At 42.9% G+C, this 27,207-nt stretch overlaps 1 protein-coding gene across 2 annotated transcripts in view; it reads right to left on the bottom strand.

Annotated features, from left to right (window-relative positions):
- The window catches only part of FRMPD4 (FERM and PDZ domain containing 4), a 587,249-nt gene extending 560,277 nt beyond the window's left edge, over positions 1 to 26,972 (bottom strand). Inside the window, exon 1 of one of the 2 annotated variants that reach the window (XM_082245219.1) lies at positions 26,455 to 26,959. In XM_082245219.1, the coding sequence (XP_082101345.1) occupies positions 26,455 to 26,495 (41 nt within the window). In that variant the 5' untranslated portion in view covers positions 26,496 to 26,959. Of the gene's footprint in view, positions 1 to 26,454 lie in introns of both variants that reach the window. The other variant, XM_082245222.1, reaches the window with a different exon arrangement.
- Between the last annotated feature and the right edge of the window lie 235 nt (positions 26,973 to 27,207).

The raw sequence follows: 27,207 nt of genomic DNA on the forward strand, positions 1-27,207 counted from the left end.
CAGGAGGAATACAGTATCCGTGTGTGTTCATCACTGACAGAACAGCAGTCTGCCGTGTTTACATCGGCAGACTGCCATTCTGTCTCCACGGGGAGAGATTGCGGTTGCCAGGCAGACATTGGGTCTGCCAGACCTGCTGATTGGCTTCCCCTGTGGCCAATTGGCGTGTGTGTGAGCCCCCACTGGCTGTTCACTATGCGAAGTACAGGTACGTCATTTTACAGGACAGAGCCGACCTGCCGCTGTAAAAGTAAGGCGGCTGGTAGCCAAGAGGTTAAGAAGATGCAGCCTCAGTAGACATAATGAGGTCCACTTGAAGAAATGATCTCCTCATTTTGTCCCAATGTTTTATCTGAGCTTTGCATGCCTAAAGAAAATGAAAATGTCTAATGTATTATAACCGTGACTCTTTTTATAGTTGCAACTATATATATGTTTATATGGCAGCCATTACAAGAGATGTTTCTTACTGACCATCTCATCTCATTGCAAGTCTACCAGGCAGCATGTATTCGGTTTAAAGTAAGTCTAAAAGTTTAAAATATCTACATATCCTCTGATAATCAAACACTGAGTGATTGAGGCTACCTAGCATTTGGGTCTTAAGGAAGCTCAACTTTAGACCAACATTTTTCATAATTTAAGTCAAGAAATAGATTTTTTTTACTCATATTTGGTAATGCATGCACATGTGTAATATGTTAATTTTAAAGATAGATCCACTTTAAAATAATTCTTGATAAAGGCTAGGGTTGAGCGGACACCTAGATGTCCGTGTTCGACGGGTTCGGCCGAACTTTAAAAAAAAGTCCGGGTCCGTGTCCCGGACTTTTACCGAACTTTTCCCGGACACCGAACCCCATTGAAGTCAATGGGGACCCGAACTTTAAGGCACTAAAATGGCTCTAAAACACCAAAGGAAAGGGCTAGAGTGCTGCAAATGGCAGCAAAACGTAATTAAGAGCATGGCAAGTGCTCTGCAAACAAATGTGGATAGGGAAATAACTTAAAACAACAAAAAAAAACAGAAAAATAAAACAATGTTCTTCTTCATCTCTGAAGGACGAGGCCCATATGGAGTAGGAGGGAGGTTGAGGTGGTGGTGGATGTGGCGGTGACATAGGCGTGCGCACAGGGTGTGCTGGGTGTGCCTGGGCACACCCTAATCACCTAGGGCACATAGCATTGCCAGTGAGGAGATGGGAAAGATCTCCCTGGGACCTGCTCTGCTCTATTTCTCCTTGCCTACAGGTACATGGCCCCGATACATTACTCTCCCTGCTGGCAAACACATGCATGTGTATTTCAACTTTGGGGTGCACACCTTAATGCAATAGGCTGCGCACACCTATGGGCGGTGTAGGTGGAAGCGGCGGTGGAGGAGGACCAGGGCCGGATTAACAGCATCATGGGCTTGGTGCTGAGGATTTTGAAGGGCCTTAAGGGCCGTGCCTTGCCATGCACCCAGAGGAGGAAGGGTGCAGCCATGCATGCCTAATTCAACATGGGATGCTGTCTCTGAAGCCCATAAACACATCCATGCATCGCCAACTGTCCCTCCTTGTCCGGCCTTCACGCTGTGTGGGGAGGTTCTGAGGGTGCTGCCTGGGGAAGCGAGCATAGAAGCCAGACTTCTGTGTTTACAAGTGACAGAAGAGCGGTAACAGTGAATATGGCCAACCCGGGGCCTATATAAAAGGTAGGGGCCTGGAGCTGCAGCTCCAATAGCCCCTACATTAATCTGGCCCTGAGGAGGAGGACGAGGTAGCCAACACTGCTTCTTTTCAAAAATTTTAAATGAGGGTACACCCCAAAAGAGTGAGAAAGAGCAAAAATGGAACAATGGGTGGGTAAGGTCGGTATCCATTGCTATTCTGCATAAGGTACGGAAAAGTCCCGTGGGATCCATGCCTGGTTCATTTTAATGAACGTGAGCTTGTCCACATTGTCTCTGGACAGGCGGCTGCGCTTGTCTGTTATAACGCCCCCAGCCGTGCTAAATACCCGTTCAGATAATACACTGGCTGCAGGGCACGCCAGCACCTCCAAGGCGTAAAGGGCAAGCTCAGGCCATGTGCCCAATTTGGAGACCCAGAAGTTGAAGGGGGCAGACCCGTCATTCACTACATGTAGGCGTGTGCACACATACTGCTCCACCATGTTGGTAAAATGCTGCCTCCTGCTAAGACGTTCCATCTGAGCTGCTGGTGCTGCTGTTTGTTGTGGCGTGCTGACAAAGCTTTTCCACATTTCGGCCATGCTAACCCTGCCTTCTGAGGTGCTGGCGGTGCCCTGGTTGCGTTGGCGACCTCCTCCTCCTCCTCCTCTGCCTTGTGCTTCCACTGTGGCCCCGCTGTCAGATGGGAATGCCAGCAGCATGGCGTCTACCAGCGTGCGCTTGTACTCGCGCATCTTGCGATCGCGCTCCAGTGAGTGAATTAAGGACGGTACGTTGTCCTTGTAACGGGGATCCAGCAGCGTGGCCACCCAGTAATCAGCACAAGTTAGAATGTGGGCAACTCGGCGGTCGTTGTGGAGACACTGCAGCATGTAATCGCTCATGTGTGCCAGGCTGCCCAGAGGCGACGAAAGGCTGTCCTCTGTGGGAGGTGTATCGTCCGTGTCCTCTGTATCCCCCCAGCCACGCACCAGTGATGGCCATGAGCTGGCCTGGGTGCCACCCTGCTGTGAACATGGTTCCATCTCCTCCTCCAGCTCCTCCTCCTCCTCATCCTCCTCATCCTCCAGAACTGTGCCCCTGCTGGACAATTGCGTCCCTGGCGTTTGCGTGTGCAGGAACCCACCCTCGGAGCCCCTTGCGAATGACTGCCCTGAAAGCCTTGGAAATGTTACCTCTTCATCCTCCTCCTCCTCCTCATCCTGTGCCACATCCTCTTCCATCATCGCCCGAATTGTTTTTTCAAGGAGGCATAGAAGTGGGATAGTTAAGCTGAGAACGGCGTCATTGCCACTGGCCATGTTGGTGGAGTACTCAAAACAGCGCAACAAGGCACACAGGTCTCGCATGGAGGCCCAGTTATTGGTGGTGAAGTGGTGCTGTTCCGCAGAGCGACTCACGCGTGCGTGCTGCAGCTGAAACTCCACTATGGCCTGCTGCTGCTCGCACAGTCTTTCCAGCATGTGCAAGGTGGAGTTCCACCTTGTGGGCACGTCACATATGAGGCGGTGAGCGGGAAGGCCGAAGTTACGCTGCAGCGCTGCCAGGCGAGCAGCAGCAGGGTGAGAACGCCGAAAGTGCGCACAAACGGCCCGCACTTTCTGCAGCAGCTCTGACATATCGGGGTAGTTTTTAAGGAACCTCTGCACCACCAAATTCAGCACATGCGCCAGGCAAGGGATGTGCGTCAAACCGGCTAGGCCCAGAGCTGCTATGAGATTTCGCCCGTTATCGCACACCACCAGGCCGGGCTTGAGGCTCGCTGGCAGCAACCACTCATTTGTCTGCTGTTCCATGCTCCTCCACAACTCCTGTGCGGTGTGTGGTTTGTCCCCCAAACAGGCAAGTTGTAAAACTGCCTGCTGTCGTTTACCCCTGGCCGTGCTGAAGTTGGTGGTGAAGGTGTTACGCTGTCCGGATGAGGAGGCGGTAGAGGATGAGGAAGCGGAGTAGGAGGAGTTAGGAACAGGAGGCAAACTGAAGCGCCCTGCAATCCTCGGTGGTGGAAGGACATGCGCCAAATTGCTATCCGCCTCAGGCCCATCCGCCACTGCATTTACCCAGTGTGCCGTTAGGGAGATATAACGCCCCTGACCGTGCTTACTGGTCCACGTATCCGTAGTTAGGTGGACCTTGGCACAGATGGCGTTGCGCAGTGCACACCTGATATTTTCCCCCACTTGGTTGTGCAGGGAAGGGATGGCTTGCCTGGAAAAGTAGTGGCGGCTGGGCACGACGTACTGTGGGACAGCCACCGACATAAGGTTTTTAAAACTGTGCGTCTCCACCAGACGGAATGACAGCATTTCAAAGGCCAATAATTTTGAAATGCTGGCATTCAGGGCCAGGGATCGCGGGTGGGTAGGGGGGTACTTCCTCTTCCTCTCAAGTGTTTGGGAGATGGAAAGCTGAACGCTTCCACGGGACATTGTGGAGATGGTTGTTGGTGACCCAGGTGGTGGTGTTGCTGACAGATCGTCTGTTTGCGGGGTGGCAGGTGCCGGTATCACTACAGATGTGGCTGGAGCGGCCGAGACTGCAGCAGAAGAGGAAGCAGGATGAGCCAGAGACGTTTCTTGGTTTTGAAGGTGTGTACTCCACTGCAGCTCGTGCTTTGCACTTAGATGCCTGATCATGCAGGTTGTGCTCAGGTTGAGAAGGTTTATGCCTCGCTTCAAGCTCTGATTGCACAGGGTGCAAACCACTCGTGTCCTGTCATCAGCACATTTTCTAAAGAACTTCCACGCTAGAGAACTCCTTTGAGCTGACTTTGGTGCGCTCGTTCCCTTGCTGCGTTGGGCAGTAGCGGGCGTAGTGTCTAGGGCACGGCCGCTCCGCTTCTGCACCCTGCTCCCTCTTCTGCTGTGCTGGTGGCTCTGTGCGACCACCGCCTCTTCCTCCAAACTACTCAGGTCACCTGCATGACGTTCATTCCATGTGGGGTCGAGGACCTCATCGTCCTCCACATCATCTTCCACCCAGTCTTCACCCCTGCCCTCCTTGTCGGTCTCCACAATGCTGAACGCCGCAGCAGTTGGCACCTGCGTTTCGTCATCATCGGAGACGTGCTGCGATGATCCTTGCATGTACTCATCTTGAGAAATAAGTGGTTGGGCATCGCTGCACTCAATCTCTTCCACTTCTGGGGCAGGGCTAGGTGGATGGCCCTGGGAAACCCTGCTGACAGAGTCCTCAAAAAGAATAAGAGACTGCTGTATGGCTTGGGGCTCAGACTGCTGGCCTGATTTGCAAGGGGGTGAGGTGAAAGACGGTTGGACATTGGCTGCAGGTGCCAACTCTGACCTTTCTGCAGTAGACTGGGTGGGAGACAATGTGAAGGAACTGGAGGCACTGTCAGCAGCAAACCAATCTACTATCGCCTCAACTTGTTCTGGCCTCATCACTTCTAGGGGCGTTTGATGCCCTACCAAATACTGATGCAGGTTCTGTCGCCTACTCACACTTGAGGAAGGTGTTTCACTTGTGCGTGTAGCTGGCACAGATCGACCACGTCCTCTCCTTGCAACAGGAGCTCTACCAGCAGCACCACGACCCAGGCCACGGCCCTTATTTGACGGTCTCCTCATATTTCTGTAATTTAAGATCTTGCCCTAGAAAGGTTTTTATTAAATAGCGGAATAGGAAATATGATCCAAAAAAGTGTATGTATCTCGCACGTACAAAACCACACTAGGCCCCAATTACTATTGTTTCTACCCCTAAAAGGATGGATGAGGAGTAGGAGGAGTATGGAACAGACAGCACCCTCAAATCTTCAGAAGTATGAGATGAACCCCAAAAACTTGGAAAGGTGGATCTCACACGTACCGACACAGACTATCCCGCAATTCAATTGATCCTCAAAGGTTTTTATTGAATAGCGGAATAGGAAATATGATCAAAAAAAGTGTATGTATCTCGCACGTACACAACCACACTAGGCCCCAATTACTATTGTTTGTACCCCTAAAAGGATGGATGAGGAGTAGGAGGAGGAGTATGGAACAGGCAGCACCCTCAAATCTTCAGAAGTATGAGATGAACCCCAAAAACTTGGAAAGGTGGATCTCACACGTACCGACACAGACTATCCCGCAATTCAATTGATCCTCAAAGGTTTTTATTGAATAGCGGAATAGGAAATATGATCAAAAAAAGTGTATGTATCTCGCACGTACACAACCACACTAGGCCCCAATTACTATTGTTTGTACCCCTGAAAGGATGGTTGAGCAGTAGGAGCAGGAGTATGGAACAGGCAGCACCCTCAAATCTTCAGAAGTATGAGATGAACCCCAACAACTTGGAAAGGTGGATCTCACACGTACCGACACAGACTATCTCGCAATTGAATTGATCCCCAAAGGTTTTAATTGAATAGCGGAATAGAAAATATGATCAAAAAGAAAGTGTATGTATCTCGCACGTACACCACCACACTAGGCCCCAACTACTATTGTTTGTACCCCTAAAAGGATGGTTGAGCAGTAGGAGGAGGAGTATGGAACAGGCAGCACCCTCAAATCTTCAGAAGTATGAGATGAACCCCAAAAACTTGGAAAGGTGGATCTCTCTCACACGTACCAACACAGACTATCCCCCAATTTAACTGATCCCCAAAGGTTTTTGATTAAATAGCGGAATAGAAAATATGATCCAAAAAAAGTGTATGTATATCACACGTACACAACCACACTAGGCCCCAATTACTATTGTTTGTACCCCTAAAAGGCTAGATGAGGAGTAGGGGGGGTATGGAACAGGCAGCACCCTCAAACCTTCAGAAGTATGAGATGAACCCCAACAACTTGGAAAGGTGGATCTCTCTCACACGTACCAACACAGACTATCCCCCAATTTAACTGATCCCCAAAGGTTTTTGATTAAATAGCGGAATAGAAAATATGATCCAAAAAAAGTGTATGTATATCACACGTACACAACCACACTGGGCCCCAATTACTATTGTTTGTACCCCTAAAAGGCTAGATGAGGAGTAGGGGGAGTATGGAACAGGCAGCACCCTCAAACCTTCAGAAGTATGAGATGAACCCCAACAACTTGGAAAGGTGGATCTCTCTCACACGTACCAACACAGACTATCCCCCAATTTAACTGATCCCCAAAGGTTTTTGATTAAATAGCGGAATAGAAAATATGATCCAAAAAAAGTGTATGTATATCACACGTACACAACCACACTAGGCCCCAATTACTATTGTTTGTACCCCTAAAAGGCTAGGAGTAGGGGGAGTATGGAACAGGCAGCACCCTCAAACCTTCAGAAGTATGAGATGAACCCCAACAACTTGGAAAGGTGGATCTCTCTCACACGTACCAACACAGACTATCCCCCAATTTAACTGATCCCCAAAGGTTTTTGATTAAATAGCGGAATAGAAAATATGATCCAAAAAAAGTGTATGTATATCACACGTACACAACCACACTGGGCCCCAATTACTATTGTTTGTACCCCTAAAAGGCTAGATGAGGAGTAGGGGGAGTATGGAACAGGCAGCACCCTCAAACCTTCAGAAGTATGAGATGAACCCCAACAACTTGGAAAGGTGGATCTCTCTCACACGTACCAACACAGACTATCCCCCAATTTAACTGATCCCCAAAGGTTTTTGATTAAATAGCGGAATAGAAAATATGATCCAAAAAAAGTGTATGTATATCACACGTACACAACCACACTAGGCCCCAATTACTATTGTTTGTACCCCTAAAAGGCTAGATGAGGAGTAGGGGGGGTATGGAACAGGCAGCACCCTCAAACCTTCAGAAGTATGAGATGAACCCCAACAACTTGGAAAGGTGGATCTCTCTCACACGTACCAACACAGACTATCCCCCAATTTAACTGATCCCCAAAGGTTTTTGATTAAATAGCGGAATAGAAAATATGATCCAAAAAAAGTGTATGTATATCACACGTACACAACCACACTAGGCCCCAATTACTATTGTTTGTACCCCTAAAAGGCTAGATGAGGAGTAGGGGGGGTATGGAACAGGCAGCACCCTCAAACCTTCAGAAGTATGAGATGAACCCCAACAACTTGGAAAGGTGGATCTCTCTCACACGTACCAACACAGACTATCCCCCAATTTAACTGATCCCCAAAGGTTTTTGATTAAATAGCGGAATAGAAAATATGATCCAAAAAAAGTGTATGTATATCACACGTACACAACCACACTAGGCCCCAATTACTATTGTTTGTACCCCTAAAAGGCTAGATGAGGAGTAGGGGGGGTATGGAACAGGCAGCACCCTCAAACCTTCAGAAGTATGAGATGAACCCCAACAACTTGGAAAGGTGGATCTCTCTCACACGTACCAACACAGACTATCCCCCAATTTAACTGATCCCCAAAGGTTTTTGATTAAATAGCGGAATAGAAAATATGATCCAAAAAAAGTGTATGTATATCACACGTACACAACCACACTAGGCCCCAATTACTATTGTTTGTACCCCTAAAAGGCTAGATGAGGAGTAGGGGGGGTATGGAACAGGCAGCACCCTCAAACCTTCAGAAGTATGAGATGAACCCCAACAACTTGGAAAGGTGGATCTCTCTCACACGTACCAACACAGACTATCCCCCAATTTAACTGATCCCCAAAGGTTTTTGATTAAATAGCGGAATAGAAAATATGATCCAAAAAAAGTGTATGTATATCACACGTACACAACCACACTAGGCCCCAATTACTATTGTTTGTACCCCTAAAAGGCTAGGAGTAGGGGGAGTATGGAACAGGCAGCACCCTCAAACCTTCAGAAGTATGAGATGAACCCCAACAACTTGGAAAGGTGGATCTCTCTCACACGTACCAACACAGACTATCCCCCAATTTAACTGATCCCCAAAGGTTTTTGATTAAATAGCGGAATAGAAAATATGATCCAAAAAAAGTGTATGTATATCACACGTACACAACCACACTGGGCCCCAATTACTATTGTTTGTACCCCTAAAAGGCTAGGAGTAGGGGGAGTATGGAACAGGCAGCACCCTCAAACCTTCAGAAGTATGAGATGAACCCCAACAACTTGGAAAGGTGGATCTCTCTCACACGTACCAACACAGACTATCCCCCAATTTAACTGATCCCCAAAGGTTTTTGATTAAATAGCGGAATAGAAAATATGATCCAAAAAAAGTGTATGTATATCACACGTACACAACCACACTGGGCCCCAATTACTATTGTTTGTACCCCTAAAAGGCTAGATGAGGAGTAGGGGGAGTATGGAACAGGCAGCACCCTCAAACCTTCAGAAGTATGAGATGAACCCCAACAACTTGGAAAGGTGGATCTCTCTCACACGTACCAACACAGACTATCCCCCAATTTAACTGATCCCCAAAGGTTTTTGATTAAATAGCGGAATAGAAAATATGATCCAAAAAAAGTGTATGTATATCACACGTACACAACCACACTAGGCCCCAATTACTATTGTTTGTACCCCTAAAAGGCTAGATGAGGAGTAGGGGGGGTATGGAACAGGCAGCACCCTCAAACCTTCAGAAGTATGAGATGAACCCCAACAACTTGGAAAGGTGGATCTCTCTCACACGTACCAACACAGACTATCCCCCAATTTAACTGATCCCCAAAGGTTTTTGATTAAATAGCGGAATAGAAAATATGATCCCAAAAAAGTGTATGTATATCACACGTACACAACCACACTAGGCCCCAATTACTATTGTTTGTACCCCTAAAAGGCTAGATGAGGAGTAGGGGGGGTATGGAACAGGCAGCACCCTCAAACCTTCAGAAGTATGAGATGAACCCCAACAACTTGGAAAGGTGGATCTCTCTCACACGTACCAACACAGACTATCCCCCAATTTAACTGATCCCCAAAGGTTTTTGATTAAATAGCGGAATAGAAAATATGATCCAAAAAAAGTGTATGTATATCACACGTACACAACCACACTAGGCCCCAATTACTATTGTTTGTACCCCTAAAAGGCTAGATGAGGAGTAGGGGGGGTATGGAACAGGCAGCACCCTCAAACCTTCAGAAGTATGAGATGAACCCCAACAACTTGGAAAGGTGGATCTCTCTCACACGTACCAACACAGACTATCCCCCAATTTAACTGATCCCCAAAGGTTTTTGATTAAATAGCGGAATAGAAAATATGATCCAAAAAAAGTGTATGTATATCACACGTACACAACCACACTAGGCCCCAATTACTATTGTTTGTACCCCTAAAAGGCTAGGAGTAGGGGGAGTATGGAACAGGCAGCACCCTCAAACCTTCAGAAGTATGAGATGAACCCCAACAACTTGGAAAGGTGGATCTCTCTCACACGTACCAACACAGACTATCCCCCAATTTAACTGATCCCCAAAGGTTTTTGATTAAATAGCGGAATAGAAAATATGATCCAAAAAAAGTGTATGTATATCACACGTACACAACCACACTAGGCCCCAATTACTATTGTTTGTACCCCTAAAAGGCTAGATGAGGAGTAGGGGGAGTATGGAACAGGCAGCACCCTCAAATCTTCAGAAGTATGAGATTGTGTTCACTGTACCCCACAAAGATTGAGTTCACTGCACCCCACAATGATTGTGTTCACTGCACCCCACAAAGATTGTGTTCACTGCACCTCACAAAGATTGTGTTCACTGTACCCCCCAAAGATTGTGTTCACTGCACCCCACAAAGATTCTGTTCACTGTACCCCACAAAGATTGTGTTCACTGCACCCTAAAAGGATGTTGTTCACTGCACCCCACAAAGATTGTGTTCACTGCACCCTAAAAGGATGTTGTTCACTGCACCCCAAAAAGATTGTGTTCACTGTACCCCCCCAAAGATTGTGTTCACTGCACCCCAAAAAGATTGTGTTCACTGCACCCCAAAAAGATTGTGTTCACTGTACCCCCCAAAGATTGTGTTCACTGCACCCCAAAAAGATTGTGTTCACTGTACCCCCCAAAGATTGTGTTCACTGCACCCCACAAAGATTCTGTTCACTGTACCCCACAAAGATTGTGTTCACTGCACCCCAAAAAGATTGTGTTCACTGTACCCCCCCAAAGATTGTGTTCACTGCACCCCACAAAGATTCTGTTCACTGCACCCCACAAAGGATTTTGTTCACTGCACCCCAAAAAGATTGTGTTCACTGCACCCCAAAAAGGATTTTGATCACTGCACCCCAAAAAGGATGTTGTTCACTGCACCCCAAAAATGATTTTGTTCACTCCACCCCAAAAAGATTGTGTTCACTGCACCCCACAAAGATTGTGTTCACTGCACCCCAAAAAGATTGTGTTCACTGTACCCCCCAAAGATTGTGTTCACTGCACCCCACAAAGATTCTGTTCACTGTACCCCACAAAGATTGTGTTCACTGCACCCCAAAAAGATTGTGTTCACTGCACCCCAAAAAGGATGTTGTTCACTGCACCCCAAAAAGGATGTTGTTCACTCCACCCCAAAAAGATTGTGTTCACTGCACCCCACAAAGATTGTGTTCACTGCACCCCAAAAAGATTGTGTTCACTGCACCCCAAAAATGATTTTGTTCACTGCACCCCAAAAAGGATTTTGTTCACTGCACCCCAAAAAGGATGTTGTTCACTCCACCCCAAAAAGATTGTGTTCACTGCACCCCAAAAAGATTGTGTTCACTGCACCCCACAAAGGATTTTGTTCACTGCACCCCAAAAAGATTGTGTTCACTGCACCCCAAAAAGGATGTTGTTCACTGCACCCCAAAAAGGATTTTGTTCACTGCACCCCAAAAAGATTGTGTTCACTGCACCCCACAAAGGATTTTGTTCACTGCACCCCACAAAGATTGTGTTCACTGCACACCAAAAAGGATTGTGTTCACTGCACCCCAAAAAGATTTTGTTCACTGCACCCCAAAAAGATTGTGTTCACTGCAGCCCAAAAAGATTGTGTTCACTGCAGCCCAAAAAGATTGTGTTCACTGCAGCCCAAAAAGATTGTGTTCACTGCAGCCCAAAAAGATTGTGTTCACTGCAGCTCACACACAGAAAAATGGATGTGGATCACTGACACCTGCCTATCTCCAATCCCACACCACACAGCAATATCGATTGTAGTTTGTAGAACACAGTTTCCCTAAAATTCAGCAGACTCTGTCCCTAACAGGATTGAGAAGAGATCGTAGATCAGGATTGAGTGCAGATTCACCCCACCCCCCACACAGCAATATCGATTGTAGTTTGTAGAAGACACTGACCCTATAATTCAGCAGACTCTATCCCTAAAATGCCTACAACTCGCCCTGCCTAAACACTCCGACCTGTCCCTCAATTCTATCCGGACACAAATGGTTTTTTCCTGCCTATCTTTCCCTAATCAGCAGCCAGCACATTGATGTGTGCTCTGTCCCTTAGCTAAGCAGCAGAATGACGCTGCTGCGGCGGCTGCCTCGAACTTATAAAGACTTGGTCACATGCTTCAGACGGCCAATCACAGCTACTAAGACATTTGCAGGCATGGCTGGGATGGCTTAAGGCACACCAGTTAAACGATTGTTGATTGGCTGTTGAAAGCCCGCCATGAAAAGAGCGCCAAAGCATGCAAAACCCGGAAATAAAACGACCGAACACGGATTTTTACCCGAACATACAGTAAAGTGTCCGTGTCCGTGTTCGGGTAAAAAAAATCCAATTATTCGGTACGAACACGAATAATACAGTCCGTGTTCGCTCAACACTAATAAAGGCAGATGCTTAAATTACTAAAACCTGTCAGTAATGTTCACAGGAATGTATTACATAGTGTTAGTCCCCGCCGGGTAATTTAGAGTTAATATTAATATGTATGGCTGCCTAGAAGATGGGTAGCCTGTAGATATGAAAAGAATGATTACATAATATATGTTAGATTGTATACAAATGACACAATTATATATATTTTTCTTTATAAAATCTTTCATCAGCTATAATTCCTAGAAAACTTAAAGTGAAAGTCAATCTCTTTAAATAATCTTAGCAATTGTTAGCACAGAAAATAAAAGCATTTTAGAATCAAGGCAGTCACTTATAGCAGGTAATGAGGTTAAAGTGAGTTTGTCTTGACCTAAAACGTTTCTAAGGTAACATGAGTGCGGAACTGCAGGCACCTTGTGATATTTGCAAGTATGTGTTCTAAACTTCAATTTGAATATGTGGAATCCCTTTGGATCCTATTGCTCAGGCTATACATGGAATCTTGACTTATATCCAAAAAAAAGTGTTATGTCCAGCCAAAACTTTTTTTTTCAAAACTTTAGTTTTGAATAGACTGGGAAGGGTTAGAACTTCTTCTGGATTTGTACTCCTATACTGAGCTCCTTTAGTGAGTTTTACCCTTACTTCCAGTCCTGCTGACAATGTTTTACTTTACAGGAAATGAGTGTAACTCTCTAACAGGATCAAATTCAAATACTATTTTAGTAGTTTAGGGGAAGATTAGAACCCCTGTTATATTTTGAGTTCTGTCTGTGTCCCTGTTACTGATATTCCCATCATTTGTTCCGGATGAATGCATAGTCAGCAGGATAAGAAGTGAGAGTAAGTTTCTCCATTCTAGCAGTAAAAACCCGACAGGAGTTCTGATCCTTCCCTACTATATCTAAAACTAGAAAAATAATTTTTGGTTTAACATTCACATGACATACCCTCCTGGTGTCCTTCTGTCATTCAACTGTCAAATGGCAAAATTCAGTGAATATTTGACAGCTAAATTAAATAGGTGAGGTTTATAGCTGGTTCACACTACCGCGACCAGAAAGTCGCCCATCAAGAAGAGACTTGTTTAGAGACTTGGAAGAGACTTGGGAGAGACTTGTGCACTACTTTGAAGAGACTTAAATGATAGGCAACTTTGTCTGTGGGGAATGCCTGGCTAATCTTTTTCTTCTTCCTGGAAAGTCAGATAACAAGTCGCTTGAAAATAGATAAGGATCCGACTTAGAGGCGACTCCCATTGAAGTCTATGTGCACAAGTCAGATAGAGGTCACCTTGAAGTAGTACAGGAACCTTTTCTGAAGTCAGAGCGACTTCAGTAGTGCATATTAAGACGGCTCTCATTCATTTACATTGAATTTGTGATGACAAGAGACTTGGGGCGACTTGAGGGCACACAAGTCGTGTCCCAAGTCGGAGTAGTGTGAACCGGCTCTTAGTGCTAAGAGGGTTAGGGCCAGGATGGAATTGATTTAAATCAAGTTGATTTAAATAATGATTTACATCACCATTTAAATCACTAATAAAAAGGCCTGATTTACAGTAAATCATATTTTTTAAAGAGCATCTGTCCTCTCTGTCCCGCAGCAGCTACTTCTTTGACCCGCTGTTGACTCGCTGACAGTCCCATTCACTTTAATTGGAGGGCTGGTGATGCGGCAGTGACACAACAAGTTGACATGGCTGCAGCATGTGAGTGGATACCTGCTAACAGGCTCTGCCATGATGGATCTGAAATGACAGGTGCTCTTTAAATGTAAGGACTCATTCTTGCTGGTAGTTAGTGTGAACTTGTGTAAATGCATCAATGCAGTGCATGTTATTTTAGCTTGCAGAGCTTGGATTCCTTGAATGAGTTTACAAAAAATGTAAATATTGCAGAATATACAGCGTCATGATACATAACTAAGCTCCATTTCATGCTAAATAAACTAAATTATTAATGTATCTTAAATATAAAACTATCTTTAGATAGATGTTTACTCCAAATGCATTTTATTTGAAAAATGTGATAAAAAATATTTTAAAAAACCAGATTAAAATAAAATAAAAACAAATTTAAAATTTAAATAAAAACAATCTGATTTAAAAAAAAAAAAAACATTGATTTTTATCCAGCTTGGTTAGGGCTAAATCCTAACTGGACAAGAAATATAAAGGGACTCCAGGGTTAAACATTTGAAGACCAACACAGGTATCTATAGACACCATTCTTCATCCTATAAATGTTTTTTAGGCCACATTAGATGTACTCTAAAGGAATCCATCACAGGTGTTGGAACAATATAGAAAAATGGGTGCTTGTCAGTGAGTCTACCACCTTGCATCTTGGCTAGCTTGCCAATGCCAGCCCGGACTAATTTCACTAGCCTTGTTACTGTGAATATAGAAAACAGACATTTAGCTCATTAAACTGTCCCAACAATACCTGATATAATCTTTTAAATTTTAAAAGGGTTTATGGATACAAACTAAACATAGGGAGCAGCTCTAGGTCAATAAGGAATAATTAGGACTCAGGATGACTTGGAAAAAATGTTTTATAGACACTAGTATATCCTAATTTAACCTGAACTGGCTACTGCTCAGCTGATCCATGTGCTCAGCTGATCCATGTTGTAAACCTAAAGCTCATACACATTACCATCTGACTACAAACCCCGAGTAATATCCTTTAACAACCATTTTTAATTGTGCAAAAAGGATTTAATATATAGACCTACCTAAACTATCCATTCAACGAGTTTCTAATCAGGCAGAGCCTTATACTAAGTAACTGTTGGCAGGATCTCTAATGGATATGTACAGTAAAATCGTGGTGAGCTTAAAGTAAAAATGTTCTGACCCTTCTTTTTGAAAATGCTAGTTGACTTGCTGACCCACTGGCTCCAATACCTTGAATCGTTGACCAATAGGTATGCAGATTGAAAGATCTACATAGATGTTCCAGGTGAATGACAAAGAAAGTACTGAAATGGTGTGCACAGTGTGTGCCAACATAACTGCAAGGCATCTAGCATTTTTAAAAGAAGGTTGGTGTGTATCTTCCATGACAGGTTAACTTTAAGTTTTATGATCAATACCCCTATGAGAAAAGGCAGCTGCAAAATATATCTTCTTTCTGAATGCTTTTTTACCCAGACTAGCATATGACACAGATTTTTAGCAACGCAAAGAGCAACGAGTCCTCTCTGCTCATGAAATCTGGTTGTTATAGATGACAGCAGTTTATAAAACATCTTGACTTTTTAAGCTGCCTTACATTTGAGAATTTGGAATTTAGTCATGGAAAAGAATCACAAATATTGATCAGAAATTGTTTCTTTGGCAAGTATTAGTAACAGTGATAACATTTGGTTCTCATGGTAAGTTGATTATAAAAGATGGGTTAATAGAGAACAGTACTATCCGCACTACTGGAATTGGAAACACTTCTTCATAGATGTTGTGATCACTCAGACCTAAATCCTTTAGGAAGATTATCCACATAGAAATCAGGGAAATCCTGCAACTGAAGCACTTTTGTTCTCCACATTTCTGAACAACATCAGCAAAGCTGCTGCTTTTTTTTACATCTAATCATATGGGTTGTTTTAGAGCTATGAAATTGATTCAGACTGTCACTTTATTTAGAGCACCTTTAACTTATATTCATTATTGTAATTATTTATGCATTTAAACAAGAGCAGAGCATAGGGAATTGAAGGATGGTCCATAAAAATGAAAGATTCCTATTTACTAGATCAATATTTTATATTTATAGAAAATCTCTGAGTGGTAGCAATTATGATGAGCATCTCTTTTCATAGACTAGCAGAATGGGCACATTGCAATATTGTTATGTGTAAAAACATATGCATGCACATTTCTCCAAACTGCAACCAACAAATCAGGGCATGTTTGCCTATATTCATATGATACCACAAAGCTATATATAGCTTATAGTCCTATGATACCACATGTATTTGTATGATACCACAAAGCTTCTAATCCACTCCCTGGTTATCTTTCTTCTCGATTTCTGCAACTCCCTTCTCATTGGCTTACCTATAAAAAGGCTATCCCCTCTTCAGTCCATCATGAACGCTTCTGCCAGGCTCATCCACCTTACAAACCTCTCTGTGTCTGCTTCCTCTCTTTGCCAATCCCTCCATTGGCTACCACTCAACCAACGATTTAAATTCAAGTTACTAACCATAACTTACAAAGCCATCCATAACTTGGCGCCCAGCTACATCACTAATCTGGTCACAAAATACCAACCAACTTGTTCTCTTCATTCCTCCCAGGACCTCTTGCTCTTTAGCTCCCTTGTAACCTCTTCCCATGCTCACCTCCAGGACTTCTCTCTAGCCTCTCCCATCCTCTGGAATGTTCTGCCCCAATCTGTCTGACTATCTCCTACTTTGTTTACTTTCAGGCGATTCCTGAAAACAAATCTCTTCAGAGAAACCTATCTGGCATCCACCTAACAACCTAACAACTGTACTTTTATTTTCTCCATCAGCCCATCCCCCACAGTCATTACCTCTTGTATCTCTTGACCCTCCCTCTTGGATTGTAAGCTTCAACGAGCAGGGCCCGCTGTATTAAAGTGTATTGTATTTGTACTGTCTACCCTCAAATTGTAAACTGTCGGCGCTATATAAATCCTATATAATAATAATAATAATATTCCTGGCCTGAGGAATTCTCCTGCATCAGGCATACCTGTGTGCAAACACCCAGGCCAATCAAAATTTAGCATATTACTCTCTATCCTGCTTTATTCATCACAATTTATAATACTATTGTCTAGAATATACTGAACTGAGGTAACAGTATAATATACTTAAAATGTCAATATGGTTAGAAAATGCATTCTCCGTGTTTCAGGATTTCCAAAGTTGTTTAAAACTTTGTTTTTAGGTGTGCAGAAAAGTTTAGGAAGGAAGGGATGAGGTGGTCATATAAGTTTCAGAAATAGAGATGCATGCACATTAATCAAATATGCGCAGAATCATACAAAGCAGGACATGTTTGTCTGGATTCCTGGACTGTGTGATTCACTTGTATCAAAAAGACTTGTGTGCAAATCTTCAGGTCAATAAAAAAATTGGCAAATTGGTGTTTATTCTGATTTAATCATCAAAAGTCACGTAATATTGTTATGCCATTTATAATGAACTGAAGTGGTAGCATATATATATCATCTGGTCCTGTGACAACTGGAAAAGAAAAATCGGATGAGTTGGATTTGTCAGGACACACTCCTGCAATACCAGCATACATGTTTATGAGCAAAATATTGAAGAAAGAGACCACTTGCTGGTTAGCATTAGATACAGTATGTCTGAGTGCCATCTAGTGTCTATTGATACCTTAACACCAAGCACCTAGTTAAATTTAAGGAAACTTGTGAGGAGAGAATATGGAGGCTGCCATCATTGTTCTCCTAAAAAAATACTAGTAGCCTGGCTTTCTGTGGCTTCAATACTTTGACTAACTGATCTGCAAAAAGCATGCAGCAAGCAAGGTCAAAGCAAACTCAAAAGTACACTGCTTATTTATTCCAGGTCAGTGTGTCAAAGACTGCTGAAGCTATTAGAACTGCATGACCGCCTGAGAACTAGCATTTTCAGATGTCAGCCATTGCTTCCTATAAAAGAGTAAGTTGAAAGTTGTTTGATTGGTTAATAATCCCGGAAGCACACAATGTAATCATTGGTGTGCCATATATATTTTTTTAACAGGAAGCTGTGTTTAAGGCTGGGTTCACATCTTATACCGATGCGGCTCACAGCGGGGGCTTAGTGTGTCCCTGTTTTCCGTTTCAGGGATGAATCAGGCCCGAATTTTTGCCTGAATTCGGACCTGAAACATAGCTAAAGATGTACAGGACCCTTGTACAATGCGCTCCTCAGCCACCCCGGAGATGTGTGAACTGGTTTCACTGAGAGCCAGGTATACTCTCCTGTCATGCAAATAGGATGCGGGGAAACCCAATTTGCATTAGTGTGAACCCAGCCTCAAAAAGCACATGGATCAAAACAATCATTATAGAAAGATTACATATATCACAACAGTATTAAAGCAGAGCTCCACCCAAAAGGGGAAGCTCCACCTGTTTGCACCCTACCCCCCTCCACTGTCACATTTGGCACTTTTTTGGGGGGAGGGGGAGGGGGGAGCGGTCACCTGGTTGACAGGCACCCACTCCCACTTCCTGAGAAGATCTCTGCATGGTGATCTACGTCATGTCTTGCTCCTCCTCCTACCCCTCCCTGCCTTCTAGAACCTATGTGTGTTCCAGAAGATGGCAGGACCATTCAGAAAGCATGACTCGCGCATGCGCAATAGGAAACCGGCTGTAAAGCCCGAAGGTTTCATTGCTGGTTTCCCTTACCTGCAATGCCAGAGCACCACCCGAAGCCCATGTACAAATCAACTTGGGGTGCCAACATCGCGGGATCCCTGGACAGGTATGTGTCTTCATATTAAAAGTTAGCAGCTACAGTATTTGTAGCTGCTGACTTAAAATTTTTTCCCCAGACTCCGCTTTAATATTTAGCAAAAACATCTGATAAACACCCTCCGATTAAACTGCACACACAAGTATAGTTTTGCAACCTATTTATAAAAGGTCAAAATTAACATTTTCCAATTTTGTGTAATATAAAAGGGTGACACTTTTGGGTAATTCTCAAGTTGCTCTGGGCAATTCTTCTACTTATATCCAACAAATTTATGAAAACATTTTGTAATTTGTTTGTGAAAATGTAAAGTACTTTGTGGTACCATGCATGATTTGTAATGGAGAGAAGGCGGAGAAAGGACTCTCATAATGGTGGCAGCCCTAGACTGGCCATAGGGCAAATGCCCAATGGGTCGTGGCAGCTAGGCTGCACATTATATCAAGAGGTGCCTGTTGATGATCAAGCCGCACAGTGGGAGGTATGCAGCGACCACTACCTGGACAGGGCCAACACAGACCACGGGCGCCGCCTACCTCCCGCTATGCGCCATGACTGTGACTCCTCTCCCAGCTCTGGAGCTGGAGATCTGCACAGAGAGTAGAAGAGTTTTATATTGACAAGCAGGTAATCAACTGCTTGTTCAAATTATACAGATTTGTACCCCCCCCCCCAACTCTGCTGATGGGATGACATTTTCGGTGGACCCTGGAGAGGACACACAGGCTGAATCCTGCCTCTGGAGAAAAATAAATATTTACCAATGTCTCACTTTTCATGTAAACACTGTAGGGCTTAAGTTGGCCAGAAGGACAGCATCCCAAGTGATTGCTGACTTACCTCTTAAAGGGGTGATCCAAGTGACCCAGATAAAAACATAGAAAGTTTGGGGGAAAGGACCCCAAATAAAGAAGTCACAGAATCATGGGATAATTTTAATCAAACATTTCCAAGTACAAAACACTGGGTAAAATACTCCACCAACTTCTTCACCTAGGTGAAAATTTAAAAAGACAAAGTTGACTGAGATAGACACAGCTGTGATCACACAGTACACACACTGTATAGTATGTATAGTGTACACTAAATTATGATATTAAGGGTCCTTTCACACAGGATTTACGCCTGGCGGACTAAATTTTGCTCAGCGGGGATCGATCCGCCGATCCCCACTGAGCAGGCAGATGACTGTCTTTCTCCGCTTATTTTGCAGAGACAGAGCTGTCAAATCCCTGCTCTCCTCTATGGGGGATTGGATGAAAATTAACTGCCTGTCAGTTTTCTTCTGATCCTATCCAATCCGATCCTCCAGACAGATAGGGTTTCCATCCGTCTGAATTTCATGGACAGGATCGGATCAGAGAGCAGCGGGTGTCAGCGGACATGTTACCACTGACATCTGCTCCCTCATAAAGATGCATGGAGCATCCGATCAGGGCCACCTGAAAAAAACGACAGGCTGACCTGATCAGAAAGGGGCCTAAGGTATCATGGGCCCTTCGAGTCTGCAACAAATAGATATTAGGGTGTTGTCACAAGATTAATCTGAGGGTATGAAGTCACTCATGCTGAGTATGGTCAGTCCTCATCTGGATTAAATGTGAAAGCAAATAGTGTGACTGAATGTAGAATTGGAATGGACTCAACTATTTTAAATAGAGTCTCTTGGAACTTCAGCACCGTATGATGACAGTTGTTATGCAAACATTGAGTGTACCGATATGAGTCAGATAGTTCAAATACTTATACAGGCATCAGTGAGGTGCACCTGCACTGTTAGCATAGTATAGGGGCGATGGATCTGCTCAACCGACCAGTACACGAGTATGCCCACTTCCTGGATCATGGGAGGAAAACACTGTTCTTATAAGTGTATAGCTCGCAGGGAACCAGGATGGCTGCTGATGTTGGTATTCAATTGCTAAGGTCTAGAGCGTTCTGCAGTCATCTGGTCTGTTTGCTATAATACAGCATTGCATGCCTATGCTCAAGATGGCATCCATTACCTCAATAGGTGCATCAAGCATGTGCCAGTGTGTAGAGCTGCATCATCTCTGATGTCAGAGCATCACTCACATGGTGTAGAGACCTCCTACATGTTTCGCCCAATCAGCTTGAGCTTCATCATGCCATACCCGGCATGAGTGACTTCATAATCTCAGAATAATCTGGTGACGACACCCTAATATCTATTTGCTGCAGACTCAAAGGGGCAAAAATACCTTACTATCCTTATTTAGTGTGCACTACAGGCAATACTCCCTCTTGCTGACAGCTATAGGATATATACTAGCTTATTAGTGCGACTCTGTATGTGTGTGCACTGTGTGATCGCAGCTGTGTTTATCTCAGACAACGTTGTCTTTTAAAATGTTCACCTAGGTAAAGGTGTTTCTTGGAGATTTTTACCCAGTGTTTTTTGTACTTGGAAATGTTTGGTTAAAATTATCCAGTGATTAGGCTGCGCGATCCTGCTGTGACTTTTTTATTTGGGGTCTTTTCCCTCAAACTTTCTATGAATCCTGCCTCTGCCCTGCTGAATAGGGATGATCGAACGGTTCGGGTCGACCATCGGTTCGACCCGAACATTGGCTGTTCGAGGTTCGGCCGAATTTAGAACTTTTTGCCCAAAAAGTTCGGAATTCGGCAACCAGAACCGACCAAAATGCAATGGGACAGGAAATGGGCTTTAAAAGCCCATGATTGGACCAGAACCATTAGCAAAAGCCAATTGAGGGGGCAGGAGAATGCTAGGAATGTGATTGGAGTGACTAGGGGGTCCATAGACCAATCATTAGTGAATACGCCCCCCAGTATATAAGATAGCCCCCGCCAAATTCCTAGCATTGTTATACAGGGACATGGAAGAGAGTGGAAGCAGTTCGTGGACTTCTGCTACAAAGTGTCATTTAGAATTTATTAGTGTGAGGAAAGGGATATCTAGTGTAGTTAGGGTGCTCTTTTACACTTTAGTTAGCTTTAATAATTTTGTTTCTGTAGGGAAAGTGTTAAGTGCCAGGGTGAACTGACAGTGACTGCTATGGCAGGGTGACCAAACCCTTCCATATCAGGGTGACCGCTATAGAGAAAAGCTAGTTTCTCTGAAGTCACTTTCGCTGCAGTAATATGGCTTCACCCCCGTCAGCTTGCTTTTTGTCTGCAGGCGTCTATAGGGATTTTTTGAGCACATGTTTGGAGTCAGGCATGACATCTGAACATGTGTATAGGGGGTATATATACACACCCATGTATGTATATATACACCTGCACATATATCGGTGTGAAAGGAGCAGAAAACACTACTTGCGCTAATGAAATAATTAACACCACTATAGTTACGCTCCTATCACACCTATATATGTCTAAGTGTAAAATACATATAAGTATGTGTGTATATATACCACTATACACAAGTTCAGATGTTTTGCCTGCCTCCAAAGAACCCCAAAAAATGCCAAAAAAACGCTAGCGCCAAAAAAAAAAAACGCCCAGGTGTGTTGTTGCAGGCATTTTTTGGGGGTTTTTGGAGGCAGGCAAAACATCTGAACTTGTGTATAGTGGTATATATACACACATACTTATATGTATTTTACACTTAGACATATATAGGTGTGATAGGAGCGTAACTATATTGGTGTTAACTATTTCATTAGCGCAAGCATATATTTCTGCTACTATCACACCTATATATGTCTAGGTGTATATATACATATAAGTATGTGTGTATATAAACCCGTATACATAAGTTCAGATGTTTTGCCTGCCTCCAAAGAACCCAAAAAAATGCCAAAAAAACACTTGCTACTAAACCGGCAAGGTGTGAAAAGAGAGAAGCCACTAACCTGTTCTATAAGTGACAAAATACAAACGATCTTTTTTTATGGTTCTGGACATGCTACAGAGCTGAGACTTCACAGGTACACTTTTTAGACCCCCCAGATACTAAATCCAAAGAATGTTTTTTAATTTTTTCAATAATTGGCTCTCTATCAAAAATTACAATTTTTAAGAACTTTTTTTGTGTGATTAATAGTCCCTGGGGTATGACCCAGAACCCTAGGCACTTTTTAGGGGCATTTATTGGGTTTTAGGGCTTCAAAATGGTGTTTTTTGATTACCGAAGTTCGGGTCCCATTGATTTCAATGGGGTTCTGAAATCCGGATCGAACTTTTGGGAGGTTCGGGTGTTCTGGTCGAACCGAACTTTTCAAAAGTTTGATCATCCCTACTGCTGAAGATAGGACTGTGCAGGGAAGGCAAAGAGTAAAAAGGGGGCATTGTGATTAGAGAGAAAAAGAGAGGGGCATGACTGAAAGGGTCACTGTGATCGGGGACTGTGATTGCTAGGGGGACTGTAATGTAAAAAGGGCACCGTGATATAAAGGGAACTGCACTGTAAAGGGGCACTGTAATCATTACAGTGCTCTTTTACATTGCAGTACCCTTTTTATCACAGATCACAGTGCCCCTTTACATTAAAGTGCAGAGGACCTAATATCTGGTCACCAACCGCCCCTTACGAATGCCGGTCACTGGAAAAATTGACTGCTTAGTCTAAAATGCCCAGGCCTATTTTTGTCCTTATCCAGGCCTGGATGGCTATATGATCTTTCATTTGCAATATTGTCTTATTTTGCCTATTCGGCTGAAATTCATACAGGACAACAACCAAGACTGTCAACCTACTGAGGCCACCATATCACAACCTACTTGTACAGTTTCCTTTTGAATACCAACAACTAGGGTTATTTTTTTACTTACTGAATAATAAAAGTTTACTTTACTTTACTAGCTTTCTTATTACAATGTTCCATGACAGACTGTCAGAGAAAAACCAGGTGAGGTTTTTGAAGAAAGCAAAAGAAGTACAGTCGAGTGTAAAATTATCGCTCATTTTGCCAGTTTTTAAACTGGCATAAAGACCCTTTAATCTGGCTTCAAAAATGTTCCTATGTCTATTCTTCAATTAAAAAAACTCATTAATCTCTGACAAAAGCTTCATGTAAAACAAAATAGGGAGACATATTATTTGTAATAGTATTAACGGGTCAGTGCACCTAGTTTTATCTCTTGGGGACTCTATTGAGATTTCTATGCATGGGTTTTTGGTTTGCACAACTGCTCTAGTCATGATAAGAAAGTCATACTGTCATTTTTTGTCTGGCTTCAAAAATGTAGCTAGGTCTAGTTTTTGATTACAAATGCCAAGTCCTACTTTCGCTTTTTGGCCTGCACAATTGCTCTGGTCTTGATGAGGAAGTCCTACTGTCACTTTTTGTCTTGCTTCAAAAATGTTCTTAGGTCTTTATTTAATTTACAAAATCCAAGGAAGTCCTACTGTCACTTTTTGATGTTTTATATATTGTGAAATAGAACTGGAGGTGTTGAAACAAAACAAAAAGGAAAACTTGTAGTTGGACTGGCATTGGAAGCTTTGGCTAGACTGGAATTTAACTGGCCCTTTTCAAAATGTTCCTGTACACTTCTTCTATATGAACCTATAATCATTCTCCTGCCTAAAACAATACTTTAAAGTTGACAGTTACATTGTTTGAAGAACAGGAGTCAAACCAGTAAAATCCACAAAGGACCTGTATGAATTATGGTCACACCACAATACCAGGTTTTGTCAACAGACAACACTGCAAATTAAATTCTGAAATGCAGCACTCCGCTGCTAGCTACCCTGGGCCTGTGAAAATGAGAAACCCTTCCAAATATTAGACAAAGATCTGCTAAACAACCAAAGAATATCCCAAGTAATATTTTTTAAAACAGCATTTGACAGAACACAGAATATAACCAAGCCTAGTTTACACTTACTGCTTGTTACATTTGTAGAGATCCACCTACATCCACTTGTTGCCATAGATATAAAAAAAAAATCCTGTGTATTTAGGATACCAGACAACCCATTCCTTTGCTTATGATGTTTTTGAAAATCTTACAATAATTGCTAGGACTATACAAGGATTCAGAAGACCTTCATGGTCACATACATCTCGTGTCATAGTTCATAGTGACACAGACCATCTGATAGAATACAACCTTATCTATATATTTTTGAAAAAAATGATAAGTACTTTGTCACAAGTAGAAGAAAGAGCTTCAATCCTTCTACAGTAGTTGCCACTTTCTGACCCTTTGGCCAAATTCTACTTCTAAGTCAATGAAACTTAATGTGTTTTGATTCAGTGTGGTTATCATGGTCATAGTATGTGGCCTGGGGGTCAGAGTGTGGAAGCCGCAATCAGAGCAATAAAGCTGCCCCTGTCACATGCAAGCTTCACAGTGGCAGTGTGTATTTGGAGTAAATGGTAGATTTTTCAGATTTTTTTTTTTTTTAAAGATAGATTTCATTTTTAGACAGTCGGAAAAGAGAACTACCGTATTGTCACAAATCCATGTGAAGCAAGCTCTTAGAATTGTTTTACTTAATTAAAATGTATGTTTAAAAGGCCACCATATACTGTATATGAAAGCCCATATATGTATGTAGGGATAAATAGGGAGAGTGAGCTGAGTAGACAACTTCTCAAAATGTTTAGACTTCAAAAATAAATTACCTTTTACCATCAAAAAGACATCTAAAAAATATAAATCATACAGTGCCCTTATATTGCAATGATGTCTAATTATCTTATCGAACAAATAGGGTAAACAAAAGAAATAGGCCAGACGCATAGGCAGACTAGAATATTGTGCTCATCTTAGCAACTGTTTTTATCTGAAAAGAGTAATATGACTTTTTTTTAAGATGTGCTGCTATATATTGGCACGTGACAGGCATATAAGCAGGATCTACAATAGTCTCTTATTGCAACATAAATTAAAAATGGGTTCACATCTGTTGACTAACCTTTAGACTTTAGACACAGATAATGCTTGCCATATTGATCAAGGCCTCACCGAGTATTATGCAATGTAATTCCCCTGTATTTTTTATATAAATAAGAATCACTCCACAACATATATTTGCTATGCTTTAGAAATATAAGATAGATAGATAGATAGATAGATAGATAGATAGATAGATAGATAGATAGATAGATAGATAGATAGATAGATAGATAGATAGATAGATAGATAGATAGATAGATAGATAGATAGATAGATAGATAGATAGATACTTTTCTGGAGGAGAGTATATATATTAATATGGGTATTGCACAATGATAGCAGATAGCAACCAGTGGTATAGTTTTGATCTCTGGACATTTCTGCACATTTATACAAGCAATGGCATTGTAAAGATTTGCACTTGTGATGGAATTAGATCTAAGATTCCATCATCATGCACTAAGCTCCAATCTGTACATTTCACAAATGCATTACAAGAGTCATCTGAATCAAAATAGGAGGTCATCCAAGCATACGGTCACTGGACAGGTGACAATTTCCATGAATTATAGTCAAAGACCTTGGCTGTTGTAGCAGCAGTAATGTGTCTGCAGATAATTTCCTCCTTTTTGCCCCCTCCCCCTCTTGCTCTTTAAGGAGGTACAGGAGCACTGGTCACACATGCTTCCCATCTATACAATGTGAAAGTGGTAAACTTACCTAGATAGCTTAGCAATCTTAGCAAAGCCAAACACGTCCATGCATGCAGGTGTGCTATCTTCTTTTTCTCCTTCCTTCACTCAAGCAACATCCCTTCTGTTTCCGCACGCTAAAACAAATATAGGATTTCTTCTACATCAGAATGCAGCACGGTATCATCCTAGGTCTGCAGTTTGAGAATGAATCACTCAGAAAGACCATTGATTCTATTCTTGCATCCAGCCAATATGACTGCTGAGAAATGCCAATTTGACAATGGCCAATCTTCAATCACCTTACTGCATCTCTAGTTTAAAACATGCTGTTTTACAATGCTTAGGTTGTGTCCATGTAGCTCTTGCAAGCATCTTTGCTAGGCTTTCTTCATTGAAGACTGCTGATCCCAGGCAGTGAAAGAGAAACAAGAGGGGGAGGAGGTAGGAGCAGCCAGTGCATGCAGTGAAGCAGCTCACAGAGAGGATGGAAGAGCTTCAGAGATGCAGTAAATCACCCTTGCCTCTGCATAATGCTTACACTATTGCCTTCTGCTCTACAAGACCACTGACATCATTGGACTAGCCTCAGAGTTTACTGCTAAATACAGCTTTGCCTAGTTGTGTTTAGGTGCCTGCTCTCTGTAAGTCAGGTAGAGAACACTCTTTTCTAATCAAAGTCACAGCATAAGAAAATATCCCTAAGCTTGAGTATAGACACTGCAATCAAGAATAGGTTTACTTCCATAAAATAGCCATATGTTATCATAGGTGAACTATA

Source organism: Pelophylax lessonae, assembly GCF_965119305.1.
Source record: "Pelophylax lessonae genome assembly, chromosome: 2".
Lineage (NCBI taxonomy): Eukaryota > Metazoa > Chordata > Amphibia > Anura > Ranidae > Pelophylax > Pelophylax lessonae.